Genomic DNA, 17,057 nt, shown 5'->3' with positions numbered 1-17,057 from the left:
AGAGCCCGGCTTCTGTCAGCTGACCAGAACAAAAATCAGATTTCTGAATAGCCGTTATTTTAATAAACTGAGCACTCAGGGGTAATGTAAATAGTTACTTTGACCGACTATTTCTTTTTCTAAACTTATAAAAGTGCCATATTAAGCATTAACGGTGGTATAGAGCTCAAACGGCTCTGTCGTGGTCATAATCCTGGCGCATTGATATGAACGGTGAACAGACCATTTACCGTAGCTAGGTGTATATTATCACTGTACATTATCACAAATTACTGGACACCTTGCAGCCAATCAGAATCGAGTATTCACCCAGACCATGGTATAATTAAGCAATATATCACGAGAGCAAGTGTGTTGTGGTGAATATATCCCCCTGATCAGTTGTTATCCCACGAGGCCGCAGGCCGAGTGGGATAACAACTGAGCAGGGGGATATATTCCACAACACACGCTGCTCGAGTACTATATTGCTTTTATAAAAGGGTTCCAAGTATAATAATATAATAATAATAACACTATAAGTCCGACTGGCATGGTATTCTGAGAGTCAGTTGAAACACTACTGTAAGGCGGGACCTCTAGCAAGAAGATAGACGTGCGGGTGATTTGATTGGATCGTTCTGGAGACTGAAGTCGACATTGGCCAATCCTGGCGCTTGCTGCGAACCTGAGAGCTTTTTGCAAAGTCCGACAACAGAGCTGTACCAAGTAACGTTACGTCTTATTTAGAGATGCGGGGTTAAGAGTGAGGGCGCGCGCGAGAGGGGTTAAGACATTAGCCCGCGTCTATTCTTGTACAAAACATCATTTTCTGCGAAGTATTAGTAAAGTTATAAGCGAAGATCGATTCACAAGGATCTGAAAGGTGTCTCCGCCATTTTGTTTTCAAAGCCTTTTAGTAAGAGAGTTGCGCCATCATGCGTCCATAATGACTCATTGTACAAAGACTTGAAGCAGTAGTGACCCTGGCATTCTCAGGGCTTGCCCGACACCAACTAACGTTACGGGGTTAAATGCGGGGTTAAATGCGGAGTTAACAGCCTTTCTTTTGCAAAGAAGACATTAGCCCGCATCTATTCTTGTACAAAACATCATTTTCTGCGAAGTATTAGTAAAGTTATAAGCGAAGATCGATTCACAAGGATCTGACAGCTGTCTCCGCCTTTTTGTTTTTCTACGTTGTCATTTGAGGTAAGCCTATTATTACTCTCTTAGTAAGAGAGTTGCCATGGCAACCAATAACCCATGGCCATGGGTTATTGAACTCGGTTACTGGAATTATACAATGGCTGTGAACCAATCAGATTGCTTGATTTGAGAGAGCCATTTTATAATGCTTGTTAACATTCTGCTTGGTGGTTCAAAAAGTGGCCCCCGGGCAAAGCCAGTTGAGTATCCCGGCTTTAGCCCATAGCACACCAATCAAACATTCCCCAACATCTGCCAGCATTGTTGTTGTGCTTTAACCTGATCAACAGATGACCATTTACATCGTGCTTTACATACAGATTACTATCATTTACATCCTGCTTTACATACAGATTACTATCATTTACATCCTGCTTTACATACAGATTACTATCATTTACCTCCTGCTTTACATACAGATTACTATCATTTACATCCTGCTTTACATACAGATTACTGTCAGCAGACAAACACCTGTGGGTGATTTTCTCTGTCCATGTATTTTTTTAAACCAGGTGTGATACCAACATTTAGCCCTTCATAGCCCCTCTGAATGACTTTCCATGAGGGCATTTCATTCTTTCCTCTCTGTGCTGCCTCAGTTTTTGAAACCTGAAAAAGTAGAAAGGACTTCTAATATTCTGTCAGACAGTGAGTAGGGAACTCTCAAACTGCAGCACGTAACCACAGAGCTAACCAGCCAACTGTATGAGGCAGTAACCGTTTTGCTAGAATTTGACGGCATTATCACAACTGTTTGTGTGTGTGTGTGTGTGTGTGTGTGTGTGTGTGTGCAGTTTGTCAGGCTGTCTGCTTACAGAGGAAGGCTGTGCTTCTCTGGCCTCAGCTCTGAGCTCCAACCCCTCCCATCTGAGAGAGCTGGACCTGAGCTATAATCATCCAGGAGGCCCAGGAGTGGAGCTGCTCTCTGCTGCACTGGAGGATCCACACTGGAAACTGGACTCTCTCAGGTATATATTTAAAAAGCATCACCCTCCCCTATTTCCTCCATTGACCCCTTCCATAAATAACGAACTATTATACGAACTATTATAACGAACTATTATATGGAAAACCCTTCATAGGGAAGGTTTTGTTTCTGTCCTCAAATAGAATACTCTGGTCTGACTTTGTTTGCCCCACAGTGTGGACCATGGTGGAGTCCAGTGGTTGAAACCAGGTCTGAGGAAGTGTAAGTGTTTATCTCCTTAATAAATGCACGACTGTCTGTCTGTATGTTCTCGGTTTATCACACATCTCCAGAGCCGTTCATCCGATCGACTTCAAACTTGCCGAGTGTGTTTCTGAGACACTGAGAAAATGCAGTGTTGAATAGTGCAAATTAGACATGTGACATGTTCAATAGTAATACTTTTAGACAAGATTTTTACTATAAGCACCGCCCCACTGGGATGCGCTGGCGAGCAACCAGCGAGCCGGAAGCTGTGTGGCGCTGGCGGAGCTTAATAATATATGTGAAATTTGTGGACCTATAGGAGGTAAATCTGTGCATGGATTTTATTTTCTCCAGCGGATATCTTAAGGCTGCAACACACCACCAAAACTTCAAAAGACAAAGAATGCCGACTGTTGCATCACCTCACGTCTCCTGTGTCACGGCCAAAAATGTGCACTTGAACACATTGCAAAGACAACAGTCAACTAGTATAGCACATATGTTACTGTAACTGCATGAGACCATAGTCAAGTCAAGTTTATTTGTATAGCCCTAATTCACAAGCATGTCTCAGAGGACTTCACAGAAAATATGTCTAGCTAATTCTAGCTGACACAACAGTAGCAATTACAGTAGTAAGGAAAACACATTGAACAATCATATGATAGAGAAATATAGAAAATATAGAAATATAGAATAGAAAGGGTGCCACGCTTTAGGGTAGAATGGGTGCTATGCTTTAGAATAGTGGGGGAGGAGAGATCAGGAGAGGGAGGAGGTGGGGAGTGTGCAGGGGAGGGAGAGCAGGGGGAATGTGAGAGGAGAGAGCAGGAAAGTGATGAGGTCAATTTCCCACATGAATGGGAAATGTGGGGGAGGAGAGAGCAGGGAAGGGGAGGAGAGAGCAGGGAAGGGGAGGAGGTGGGGAAGGGAGAAAGAGGAGAGAGCAGAAGAGGGGAGGAGGGAGGGAGAGCGGGGGATGTGGGGGAGGAGAGAGCAGGGAAAGGGAGAAGGTGGGGAGGGAATGGGAAATGTGGGGGAGGAGAGAGCAGGGAAGGAGAGGTGTGGAAGGAGCAGGGGAAGGGGGAAAGAGAAAGATAATGGGTGCCATGGTATAGAATAGAATGGGTGCCATGCTTTAGAATAGTGGGGGAGGATAGTTCAGGAAAGGGAGGAGGTGGGGAGGGAGAGCAGGGGGAGTATGAGAGAGAGTATGAGGAGAGAACAGGGAAAGGAGGGGATGCCATGCTTTAGAGTAGAATGAGTGGCATGCTTTAGAGTGTGAGAGAGGAGAGAGCAGGAAAAGGGGGGAGCAAATCAGACAATCTGACTACTCTAGCCATTAACCAGAACTAACTTGAACACAGGGAATCTAGCTAATCTACAGCCTAGTCTGCCCTGTCCTATTCTGCTCTAGTCTGATTTTAGCCTGAACACTATAACAGGTCTACAGCCTACAGTTAGGCTGTAGCTAATCTATTGCCTAACCTAAGCTATTCTAACCTACCGGCAACCCTCTACCAGTGATGGAGAGCACCGATGCCCCCCACCCCGGCCCCCGCCCCCACACACATAAGGCGTGGGAGAGAAGGCCAGGCCGGGACACAGCGGCTCCCCCCCCCCTCACCCCCAGTGCGCACCACATGGATTGCCTCAGTGACTTGTTGGCTGAGGAGGAACCTTGTGAGGGCTGATGTACTGTAATGGGCCCAACTATGGACCCCCTCTGGGGACCCCCCTCCGGGACAGGCCAAGAAGATGCCGGGCTAACCTTTTACAGAGTTTCACATTATAGAAATAAAATTTACAAAAGAACAGAAAATTGAAAATGTAAATAGGTGTCCAACAAAAGCAATATGAAAATGTAGTCTTTAAATGATCCTAAGATCAGGGAAGAAAGTTGAAAGTGTAAAAAGGTAGATTCCAAAAAGAAATAGAAAATTGAGTTTTTATGTTAGTAAGTTCAGGGAATACTAGCTAATTAGCAAGCTGAAAAGGGGGAAAATGATCAGGAGTTCCACGAGGGTGATCTGAGGGATCCATGAGTCTGCATTGGTGGCATCGACCGAGATGAGAGGAGGGGAGGATAGGGGTCGGTGGTGATGATGAGGTCGGGGAAGGGGGGAGGTGAAGGAGGAGTGGGTAGATGGGCCAGAGTGACGACAGGACGATGGCGATCAGATCGAGGGCTGCGGTGGCGGTCGATGGGCGGGCGGGGGTGCAAGTCAGGCCAGTGAAGGACACCTGAGGAGGAGAGAGAGAAGAGGGGAGAGCCAGTACGAAGGAATCTGCGCAGAGGTGGAACTAAGTTTGGCAGCTAATAATTTCCTGCCTATACTGCTGGGACAACTGATACTATACTACAAAATCAAGTCTAGATTTATACTGATACTGCTGGCTTGAGACAGCCCGCTCAGCAGTTCAGGACTAAGTTTATTCAGCGGATATTAGATATTCTGTCCATACTACTAGGATGACTAATACTATACTGCTAATTCAGGTCTAGGTAGTCTAGGTCTAAGTTTAGACTGATACTGCTGGCTTGAGATAGCCCGCTCAGCAGTTCAGGACTAAGTTTATTCACCAGCTATTAGATTTTCTATCTAAGCTACTGGGTCGACTGATGCCATATTATTAAATTAGGTCTAAGTCTAAGTTTATACTGATATTGCTGGCTTGAGACAGCCCGCTCAGCAATTCAGGATTATATATACTCAACAGCTAATAAATGTTTCCAGAGAATGACACCATCAAATATGATTGGGAAAATAAATGGGTTTTGAGTGTAGTTTTGAAGATTTCAATAGAGCCAGCTTCCCTAACTGACCATATAGTCCATGGGCCAGACCAGATATCGGTATGACTCAAGGTGGCAAACTCTAGTCACATTTTTTGAAAAGGTACATGTCCATAGATGATATTTTGGTATGGTATTTTGCTAAGTGGTAGCTTTGTCACAGTTATCAGCACATGAAGTTAACCACCCCCTACAATAAATTGGTATTTAGGCGCTGGTGCATATCCTACTTTAGGGTAATTTTCAGGACCTTTACTCATGTTTTATGAAGGCATGTTTGGTCTAATTTTAAAGGGTAGACTCATAGGTTCATTTAAGCACAGTTGTGAGTCTGTCTAATAAACGTAGAGGTCACATGGGCTCTTCAAAGTGTCAACAACATTCGTTTTTCCACCATTTCCGCCTAAACTATAGTCTTTATTTGAGCTTCATGACATGTAGGAACATCACTGACACAAATAACAATACCTGAAATACTCACAGGACTGTAACAATTCAGGAAATGTATAATCTTCCCATATTATCCCACCATGAAGGCTGATTGTGGGCCTTAAAGCAGAAGATCGGCCCGGGCCAGAATCTTCACTAATTTTTTGCCACCTTGAGTGATACCAATAAGTGAAATTTTGGGCTTTGGCCCATGGACTAATAGGACTGTGTATATAAACCAGATACATGAAACAAAGCAGTGTTTGCCAATATCTGATAAAAAATAGTTGCAAATGGCCCTGCTGTTGTCGGGCCTTGCCTGGTCTTTTGCTTGTGAAAGAAGAAAGGAAGAAGTAGATGCGTAAATATAAGGAGAAGCTGAACTAAATGTGTCATATCATACAGGCTCAAAGGGCTTTCCTGAAGCCCATGCTGTTGTGAACATTTCGAGTGACATCACTGATGACATTACTCAGGCCCACCTACTTAGCCATCACCACTGAGTGACATCACTGATGACATTACTCAGGCCCACCTACTTAGCCATCACCACTGAGACTCCTCGGACATAATAAACTTAACGACCTGATCTGTCAGAGGACCTATCGAGGACTGTTCTGCTTCTTTTACAACAGCGCCTCCAGTCATTATGTTGCAGTGGAACAAACTGTTAGGCTTTGCTTCTTATCAATGTAAGCTCTTTGGCACAAATGGTGATGTGTGTTGTTACAGCGTGTGCACATTAGGGCTGTCACTTTTTCCCCAAAATAAAATTCGAACGAACTTTAATTGCCCAATATTCGTTCGAATATATTCGAAGTTTTTTGATTAACTCATTGAATGCCAATGACGACAGCTGTCGTCAATTCAAATACTGACGTAGAGTGCCAATGACGACGGTTGTCGTCAATTGCGTTTTTTGACGGTGGGACGTGGATCAATCCCTGATACATCTCTGGTACAACTATTGTAGCTATTGGAGGTCTATAACCTATTTTACAGAACCCTTAGGTGGCGACAGTGCTCTCCACATAACAGAAAGGCAAGGAAAAAACAAAGAAGAAGTCGTTATGGAAACGGAAATCGCATCGCATCCGTATGCATCGATATGCTGAAGCGCGTTACTGCAGCTGTGCCTGCAGCAGCCAATCTGCTCCCACAATTGAGCCGCTCCGTGTCGGTTGCGACAGCACAACCGCACATCCACACCGTGGAGTTATTATTCTCAACTGGAAGCATCGTTGCCGGTGACAAACACACGCGGAACGCTGTAAAAAAGCCTGGCTGTTCCGCACCCTTCACTGTGCGCACAGCAAACTCAGCAGAGAGCCACCACAGACAGAAGGAGGAGTGTGCAGTTGAGGCGAGGCGGGGCGGGGCGGGGCGGGGCGGGGGGGGGGGGGCACGCAGAGCAGCACACACACAACACCCAGACAGACCCAGGCAGCAGGACAGGGTCTGTAGCTGAAGCTGCAACCAGCAGCGCACGCAGGGGCCAGCGCTGCTGGTTGTAGCTAAAAATATTATTCTGCCAAACAAAATTCCCTGGCCTAAACTGTTTTATTGAAGGAAATTATTTTTGAGGTGTGACTACATTAGAAAAGATTAGCTTCAGAGTCAGTGATGTGCTTGAAATGATTAATTTCACAAAAGGCCAATTATCTCAGCTTCTAGAAAAAAATTGCTATTTTTGGATGAATCAAGCTATCTTCTCCGGCTCATAACTAAAGAACGGAAAATGGGATCAATAAACTTTTTTTTGCAGATGATAGAATAGAGTCTCATCGTTCTTTGTGCGTGTTCAGTGTTTACATAGTAATATCACACAATATTCTGTGGGCCTCGAGAAATCACTGAAAACGCTCTGAAACTCTGGCACTGGGAGCGTCCGTTCTCCAAAAGTGGCTGGCACTCAATGAGTTAATTAAAAAAAATTTTTTTTTTTTTTTTTTTTTTTTTTCTCAGTCCAGCAGCCTCTTGCACCAGCTGAACGTAAGTTCTGTCTTAAGTTAGGGTGTAAAGTCCACACTAACTGCTACGTTCAAACTAGTTAGTTTGACACTAAAGTTGTGTCTTTGTTTGGTTGCACCACGGAGACGTAAGGTACATCTTAACTAGTAGACCCTAAAGTCCATACTAACCAAAATAGTGTCGCAGACAATGACGTGTACAGTATCTGTGACCAATCAGTGAAAAGCACGGTGGAAACGGTGTTTATTTACGGTTGTTTAAGTGGAGTGAAAACAGGACATGTTGCCCACCGCAAATTAGTGCTTTCATATTTCATCAACACTAATCAAATGAGAATGTTATTGAGTAACGTTTGTTTAGGTTCATATTACTGTTAACGTTTATCTGTGAGCTCTTCATCAGTATTGTAGGCTATACCACCATCCTGCCTCACTAAATTGTTGCGGTTATTTTAATTTGTATGCAGTGCTGCAGCTTGTGGGAAACAAAAGCGTGAGTCATAAATATCAAAGGGTGTAATTTATCACGGAGAGCGCGTTGCGGACGCAAAACAATGATGCGCCACGGTGCCAAGTTGCAATCCGTGCCAACTGCTATTTTACGGAGGACTTTACACCTAGTAAGACGTAGGTGTAAATTTTAAGTTCTAACTTATGCCTACGTTGTAACTATTTCACTTGGTGCAACCCAAATATTTTTAGTAGTGCGTAAACTCGGACTTAGTGAGACTTTACGTTCAAACTAGCTTACGTTTCAACTTACGCACAGCTGGTGCAACCCACTGCAGCCCACCGGGCATCAGCCCGACGTGTTAGCTTGGACGCTCACAGTCACAACACTGCCTCACAAACTTGGCTGCATCCAACTCGAGACAACTTTTCAGACCCTGGAGACAATCTTTCTCAGAAGAGACTAACGCGACAAATCTGGAGACTTTTTCTGACATGGGATTAACATTACCAGCAAGCAGCAGTTGGTTAATTTTGGTTAATAAAAAAAAAAAAAAAAAAATTAATAATAAAAAATAAAATAAAAATTCGAACATTCAAATTACATTTCGAAAACGAACCCCTTCCCCCACATTCGAAGTTGCATTCGAATTTCGAATGAAAAGTGACAGCCCTAGTGCACATGTACGTTTTCATAGAACATAAAAGGTGAAACAGGGAGGAGAAACTGACAGGAGGGGAGCTTTAAAACCCCCATCAGTAACTTTTTCACATTAATATAACAGCTTTTTAGTCATTGAAGATGGTCCAGTGTATTCTAAAAGGGACAATGACGCCTCTATTGGTCCCACAGCGCCCTCCAAAGGCCTCTCCTGGCACTAAGCATTTTGTGCCTGCATCCCGTAGACAGCTTGAGCGGCATACCGCGCATGCGCTGTACAGCGGAAGCGCTGTGTTCAGTAAATCAAGGAAGTAACTCGGATTTGATACGAAAATGACGTTTGGATTATTATTTCATCATGTGGTGAGGGGGGCAACCTCCATTCCGACATACCCCTATTACGACAATCCTCTATTACGACATCCCCCTATTACGACATGCCTCTATTACGACATGCCCGACGTGCCCCTATTACGACACGTTTTAGTACCGCCATTCCGACAGTTTAGGTTCGCCAACATAGCCTACATGCCCGCAACGGGGTCATGCCTATGTTCCCCGGGTTCTATGTTCCCCGGGTCCTATGTTCCCCGCTCCCGAAAAAGGGTCCTATGTTCCCCGCTCATGGGGCGAGTCGGCGAGTGCAAACAGCAAAATCTCGAGGTTGTGAGACTTCATTGAAAGACTGCATGAGGGAAAGCTTGAGTCTAATAGGCTCAGATATATGCACACATTCGAGTCTGACAGTAAAAATAAATTATAAGTTGGTGACTGCGCAGCGGCAGCAGCAGCAGCAACATATTAGCCTACATTTTTCAGAGAGAGAGAGAGAGAGAGAGAGAGAGAGAGAGTGAGATCAATATTTGCAACATTCACGCAGCACAAATCGCCTCTGCCTATATAACCCACAGCCATGCACAAGTTCTGTAAAGCCATTCAAATATATTGTTTAATTTCGCTTGATATAGCCTAGCCGCAGGGAAAGTATAGACTAAGTAAGAACTGGTGAGAAACTGCTGGCCGCCACCTATTAGCTGTCGGTGGAGGTGATTTCTCCGCTAAAGAAAGCCATTAATTAATTATTAATTATTAAAGCAGGCCTATTTGTTTTCGTTTCCTATATATTTTCGTTGTCATGTTAGGGTATCCGTTCCGTTCATTTTATGAAGTTAGAATTTAGCCTACAGTTAATGTGTTTTTGAGTTTGGTATTAGGCTATTGTATTTGATAAATAAGAGCCGCAAGCTAAAACAGACAGCCGGTGTAAAACAGTTTGACCTTTTTTTCTATCACAATCCAGTCATATAAATGGAAAAATAACACATACAAATATATAGTTAATTTCCTCTGCACCTGTCGGATGCGACTTGGATGTGCGTGTTTTTAACTGTTTTAGATCAAAACAGAACATGCGGAGGAACACTCATATGAATAGTTAGTGATCGCCCTAATCAAAATGACCTGACAGCTCCATGGTGCTGAAACAGTGCACCGCAAGCATAATGGGCGAAGAAAGAAAAAAAACGAAATAATAAGTGTTATATCACTACGTGGCCGACAGATGCTTCTCTAGCCTGTATAAATGTTACAAATTGCTATAGGGAAAACTTTCGTATTGTGGCTGTGCCAGGAAAACGTGATCCTCCCGTCTCAAATCAAAACGAGCCTCGATTGACTGGCTGCCCCTGTAAAATAAACAAATAGCCTATAGCCTATGGAAATCAGTGGTTATCAATTCAAGTCGCAGGCGAAAACTCGCAATGCAACTTGTGATGATAATAGCCTAGTAATGACATTTATATTAATTACCTCATGTCGGAATGGGGGAATGTTTGAAAAAAAAGTAAGGTGCCGCTACTGCGACAATGGAAAGAAAATTGTCGTAGTAGTGGCACGTTTGAAAAAAAATGGAAATGCCACCACTCCGACAATTAGACGTCAATGTCTAAGTAGAGGCATGTCGGAATAGCAGCATGTAACCATGTGGTGAGTACCCAATGTCACATGTACATAGAGCTTTCTGGCGCTGTGTGGGGCTTTAAAGTCGAGCTGAACCCAAAAATGACTTTTATTTTATTTTAGTTCAAATACCTGGGTATGCAGTGCACCTATGCATGCCAAAAAAAATCACAAAAATCTAATTTCTTTAGTTTTTCACACTTTTTCACATCAAAAGTTCATTTTTCAAGATTTTATTCATAACCGTAAACTAAAGTTTGCTGAAGTCACATAGTACTTTAACATTTCTACCCCATTTCATCCAATCATATCACGACATGGCAGCTGTCAATCAAATCTTCATTTCAGGATAATTTTCTCTTCTAAATGAAGGAGAAAATGGCGCCTAGTGCCTGTCATCTGGCAGAATTCCTATCCCATAAACTAACTACTAACTTGGCCATTTGTATGTTGATATACACAATAAAGAAAACGGTTATGCCTAAGAATGCAAAGAAATGTAACTGGCTCGTTAAAACTCGCATTCCAGGAATATTGTATTTACCACAATAGCGTTAATGGCGCGTGCCTGAGAGCCTGGTTGTCAGGGGTCGCACCTCGGAGATTCCAGGCCGACAGGCTGCACTCTCCACTCCGGCAGCTGGCTGCCTGCGGCTCGCTGAGCTCCACTCAACCACTAAACCTCGCGTCACCAGGCTCTTCCCGAGGAGAGCGCCACAACACACTGAATCCCACTCGATTTGGGGGTGGAACACGCCAGGATTGGCCAAAGCCTAATCCAGTCCCCATAATTGTCAAATAAAATCATCGACATGCTACTATGACCCGCCTCTCAACCTGTCATCTCAGACAAGTTATGTTTTCAGTCTGAAACGGACTCTGACCCACGCGCCACTTGGGCTCCGAACGGGTTTGGGTTTAAGCACCACAGACACACTGTCAACCCCTATAGGAATATTATATGGATATTAACACCCTCAGGTCACAGACACACTGTCAACCCCTATAGGAATATTATAGATATTAACACCCTCAGGTCACAGACACACTGTCAACCCCTATAGGAATAGTATAGGGATATTAACACCCTGAGGTCTAAGGGTATTTTTTTGGAACTGAACATCACCAAAGTGACATCGGGCGATGTCACTTTCGTGACACAAAACTAAATCAAATCGCCCATCCATCTAGGCAATTTTATTATAGGATATATAACATACTTGATTATCAGGCCGCTATGCGGCCTGATAATCTAGTTTGCTGGTATTATGCTGTGTGTGTGTGTGTGTGTGTGTGTGTGTGTGTGTGTGTGTGTGTGTGTGTGTGTGTGTGTGTGTGTGTGTGTGTGTGTGTGTGTGTAAGGTATCGGTAGGTGGCACTATGCCGAATTGCATGAAATCCGGCACTGAAATCCGTGAGGTCCCCCTCAGCGCATTCCCCGAGTGTGAAGTCGATCCGCCGAATGGTTCTCGAGATAAACAAAATTTGTGTTGCCAGTAGGTGGCGCTATGCCAATTGCACAAAATTGCACCCTATCAGGTCCCCCTAAGCCACACATGGACAAAATACGGCCCGCATGCGGTGTGGCCCACGATGGAATTGCATTTTTTTCTTTTTTTTTTTTGCTTCTTTTTTTTACACTGCACCTGAACACAACATACAAGATACCTGCTGAATAAGTGTCCAAATGTTAATGTCATTCTGGCCAATACTCCACTTCTGTTATAACATTTCATTTCTAGCCACATTTGGCACATACACACATACACATGTCTGTGTATGTGTGGGGGGGGGGGGGGGTGAGGTGTCTGTGTGTGTGTGGGGGGGTGGTGTGTGTGTGTGTGTGGGGGGGGGTGAGGTGTCTGTGTGTGTGTGGGGTGAGGTGTCTGTGTGTGTGTGTGGGGGGGTGAGGTGTCTGTGTGTGTGTGTGGGGGGGCGGGTGAGGTGTCTGTGTGGGGGGGTGAGGTGTCTGTGTGTGTGTGTGTGTGGGGGGGGTGATGTGTGTGTGTGGGGTGAGGTGTCTGTGTGTGTGTGGGGGGGGGGGGGTGAGGTGTGTGTGTGTGTGTGTGGGGGGGGGGGGTGATGTGTGTGTGTGTGGGGTGAGGTGTCTGTGTGTGTGTGTGGGGGGGGGGTGAGGTGTCTGTGTGTGTGTGTGTGTGTGTGGGGGGGGGTGATGTGTGTGTGGGGTGAGGTGTCTGTGTGTGTGTGTGGGGGGGGGGTGATGTGTGTGTGTGGGCGGTGAGGTGAGGTGTCTGTGTGTGTGGGGGGGTGATGTGTGTGCGTGCGTGTGTGGTGTGTGTGTGTGTGTGTGTGCGTGCGGTGTGTGTGTGTGGGGGGGTGAGGTGAGGTGAGGTGTCTGTGCGTGTGGTGTGTGCGTGCATGTGTGGTGTGTGGGTGTGTGTGTGTGTGTGGGGTGAGGTGAGGTGAGGTGAGGTGTCTGTGCGTGTGGTGTGTGCGTGCGTGCGTGCGTGTGTGGTGTGTGTGTGTGTGTGGTGTGTGTGTGTGTGTGTGTGTGTGTGTGTGTGTGTGTGTGTGTCCTACTCTGGTATCAACATGAGAAAAGGCAGATTGAAGTAGAGTTTGGACTTGAACATGTTTGACTATATAAATGATATCAATGGTGTTAAAAGCAGTATTATGCTTTGACAGAGACATCAGAATAGCCTCCTTTGTTTCAGCTAAATAAAGTATTAAACAGTCAACTGCTGACATGGAAAGTCCCTCACAGCAGCTTGTGACATCTCTTCATTCAGTCCTGCTGTGAATGAAGATGATGGCTGATAGAATGTGTCACCATGAAAGTGTGAAGAAATTAAAGGTCAAAGTGTTCATAAATCAACAGATAATAAACAGCTCTATTAGAATCAAAAGAGTTTCTGTATTGAGTCTTTTTCTCTCATCAGATGCCTGTAAACTCACACTGGACCCAAACACAGCAGAGAGACACCTCCTCCTGTCTGAAGACAACAGAAAGGTGACGAGGGTGTGGGGAGAGGAGCAGCCATATCCTGCTCACCCAGAGAGATTTGACTACATGCCTCAGCTGCTGTGTAGAGATGGTTTGACTGGTCGCTGTTACTGGGAGGTGAAGAGGAAAGGAGGTGTTTTTATAGGAGTGACTTACAGAGGAATCAGCAGGAGAGGACGGGGTGATGACAGCAGGCTTGGAGGGAATGAAAAGTCCTGGAGTCTGTCGTGCACTGATGATCATTACACTGCCTGGCACAATAACAGACCCACAGGCATACCTCAACCCTCCTCTCACTCTAACAGAGTCGCAGTGTATCTTGACGGGCCTGCTGGCTCTCTGTCCTTCTACACAGTTTCCTCTGACAAACTGATTCATCTCCACACGTTCAACTCCACCTTCACTGAACCTCTGTACCCTGGGTTCCATCTGGGTTATGATGCCTCAGTGTCTCTGTGTTAGATAGAGTGAGAGAGAAACACACTGTGACCAAACACAGCTGCTGACATGATGCTTCACTCTGTACAGGATCACACACACACACACAGTCTGTTGTTGATGATTGACAGGTTAAAATCTCTTTCTTTTGGACCTTTGTTATGTTTGTATTTTATTCATGTCACCAAACTAAACATCTCTCATGTTTTCAACAATTTAAGGTTAAATTCACATTGTTTGATCGTGTTGCTTTCAAACATGCGATTCTATACTTTTTATATAACTTTGACTTTTTAATAACTTTGACTTAACATGTGATTACAATGTTCCTCAAATCAAATCATATCTTGTTGATATGAGGTCATGAAGAGATGAGTGTGTAGTGTGCATATAAGTATCAACATCTGCCATTAAACAAATCTGACCCATTCTGCTTATTTCACTATTATTTAATACAAAACTTGTGTGTGTGTGTGTGTGTGTGTGTGTGTGTGTGTGTGTGTGTGTGTGTGTGTGCGCGCGCGCGTGCGTGCGTGTGTCTGCACGCGCTCGTCTGTGTGTGTGCAAGTGTGGCTGAAATCATCCTGATTCATTTGCTGATTGTTGTGGTAAAAACTGTGAGTTTGATGATTTGAGGAGTCAAATGATTTCAGTTAACTTCCAACATGTTGCCACAGCACAGCAGAGCCTCTACACCTCATCTCAAACTGTTTCATATCAAGATTAGAGACACATTTACAACGTTTTGCAATGCGTCCATTCTTCTGTCTAGCGCTTGATATTCACGTGTGTGGTTGTTGATTGGTCAGATTTACAAGTGACCCACGTGGCCACCACACAAACCGCATTCTGATAGGCTGTTGACACCCCCCACCCCCTCAATGTGCGCCAAAGTGGTTTGGTCCATCCACTCTGTTTTTTTCTCACACTTGGCAGATTTATTAAACTGCAGCGCGCGACTCTCTATGGAGGGGTGTGTGTGTGTGTGTGTGTGTGTGTGTGTGCGTGTGTGCGTGCGTGCGTGCGTGCGTGCGTGCGTGCGTGCGTGCGTGCGTGCGTGCGCGTGCGTGCGTGCGTGAGAGAGAGCTCTCTAGGGAGGGAGAAGTGAAGCTGTGGGGTCATGTGACAATAACAATGGGCGTGGTTAACTACGCAGTTGGAATCAAAAGTTTCCTGCATGTCGGTTTTGTATAAAGATCTAGTCAGTTGTTTCTCTGGACACATTGATGTACGTGTGTCTGTATTGTAGAGATAACAGAGAAACTGTCATCAAAACAGTCATTCTTCTACATCTATTTGTGTTCACTTCTTGGAAATTTAATTAATCAGTTTGCTTGGGACCACCTGTCCTGGAACCTCCTCAAAGACCCCTGGTGGACACCCCGGACCTCACATTGAGAACCACTGCTCTGGATTAAATTCAATTAAAAGAGAAACCTTAATTAGGGAAACTAAAGTAACAAAACATGACTACACAGTAAATGAGTAAATGTGTAGTTATGTGATGTCTGTCTGTCAGCATCACAGTCTCTCATCTTCTTCAACAGCTCTCTGGCTCCCTCTGCTGCTGACAACTGAGGACACTTTATTTTTATTTCATATTTGATGTGCTCATATTCTGTTTTATTTCCCTGCTGAGTCCGAGCTGCAAAGGTCTAATTTTAACCGATAAATCTATAATTGATTTAGTTTGAAGACTTCACACTCAACACAAAGCAAGTCAGCAGACGAGGAATATGAAGAGTGTTGCTGTTAAAGAGCCACGATCAGCAAAACTTCCCTGCATGATTCAAAGTTATAAAAACAATACAAAGTGCTGAGTGTTCAGTTGATAAGTTAGTGCAAAAAGGCTGCACAGTAGCAATGAAGTGCTACTACTGCATCAACTAATCAAGCTGCTTTCTGCCTTCCCTCAGTCATATCATGTCATGTCAAATATCATCTGAAGAAGTAACACATGGGCGTACACCGCATGCTTAGTGAGAAAGACAGTGGTGTTTGGCAATAATATAAATACATTAATAATTATGTTTTATTTCTTTAGCACTTTTGCAGGTAGAGTTATGAAGTGTTTGACAGGGAATAAAACAAGTGAAAGCTAACAGGAATGAATTGAAAACAGATTAAAGAAGGATAAAATTGCAAAATGCAAGAGAGCAACAGGTAGAAACAAATTGTTTATCAAATATCAAATGAGTTGTGTGCATGGTTTGGCTCAAATTCATTTCAACCAGTGAAGTCAAGCTTCTGTCCATTGGTCAGTCATAGAGTCTTGATTCTCATTGATTTCTTTCAAGACCGCATGTATGAACCTTTTTCAAGATTTTGTTCTCAGTTTGTGGATTGAATCCAGCAGCTTAACTGGCTGAATAGAAAGTGAATTGACCCTTGACCCTGTGCCATGCTTCCAGGTTCAGCTCACCCTGACATCACTGTCTCCTGATTTCCCTCTAGATTAAGATGAAGCTCTGCCTCTTTTTTTAAACCAGGAGCTTTAGTGACTCAATACTAAGAGCTCTGTTTACACTCCTATGTTACAATGTGTGTGTGTGTGTGTGGGGGGGGGGGGGGGGGGGGGGGTGTTGGGGGTAACTCATTACAAAAGTAACATATTACATGTAATATATTACTTTTAGCAGTAACTCAGTAATATAACTTATTACTTGTAGGATTTCAGTAATATTATACCAGTTACTTTCTCAAGTAACTCAAGTTACAAATTGAGTTACATTTTATTAAATCAAAGCACATATTTAAAAAAGGTACTATCATTTCCTAATCAAACTTATTTGTTTTTATGCAAATAACCACTATAGATGACAATAACAAATGAAAAGAATAACAGTCATTTACATTTTGTTTTGTTTTGTTTGTTTACACTGACTTCAAGGCAGTTGAAATTATTTTTTGGGATGGTTCCGGGGCAGCAATGTCATTCTGCTGCTGCTGTTGTTTTGGTAAAAGTAATGCAAAAGTAGCGTACTAAGTAACGAGTTACTCTACACAGAAAGTAATATTGT

The 17,057-nt window shown here is 44.0% G+C and overlaps 2 protein-coding genes across 2 annotated transcripts in view; both read left to right on the top strand.

Annotated features, from left to right (window-relative positions):
• The window catches only part of LOC310794429 (NLR family CARD domain-containing protein 3-like), a gene marked incomplete at its 5' end in the record, with an annotated part of 39,956 nt that extends 25,820 nt beyond the window's left edge, over nucleotides 1-14,136 (top strand). Inside the window, 3 exons of the mRNA XM_083656430.1 lie at nucleotides 1,986-2,159; nucleotides 2,334-2,380; nucleotides 13,535-14,136. Coding sequence (XP_083512556.1) covers nucleotides 1,986-2,159; nucleotides 2,334-2,380; nucleotides 13,535-14,061 — 748 coding nt within the window. The 3' untranslated portion in view covers nucleotides 14,062-14,136. The remainder of the gene's footprint in view (nucleotides 1-1,985; nucleotides 2,160-2,333; nucleotides 2,381-13,534) is intronic.
• LOC310794528 (NLR family CARD domain-containing protein 3-like) overlaps nucleotides 1-17,057 on the top strand; it is a gene marked incomplete at its 5' end in the record, with an annotated part of 389,910 nt that overhangs the window by 242,891 nt on the left and 129,962 nt on the right. The gene's annotated exons all lie outside the window — the stretch shown is intronic.

This window comes from Poromitra crassiceps, assembly GCF_964638095.1.
Source record: "Poromitra crassiceps genome assembly, chromosome: 20".
NCBI classification, from domain to species: Eukaryota; Metazoa; Chordata; class Actinopteri; order Beryciformes; family Melamphaidae; genus Poromitra; species Poromitra crassiceps.
This window is presented reverse-complemented; position numbering and strand designations above follow the sequence as displayed.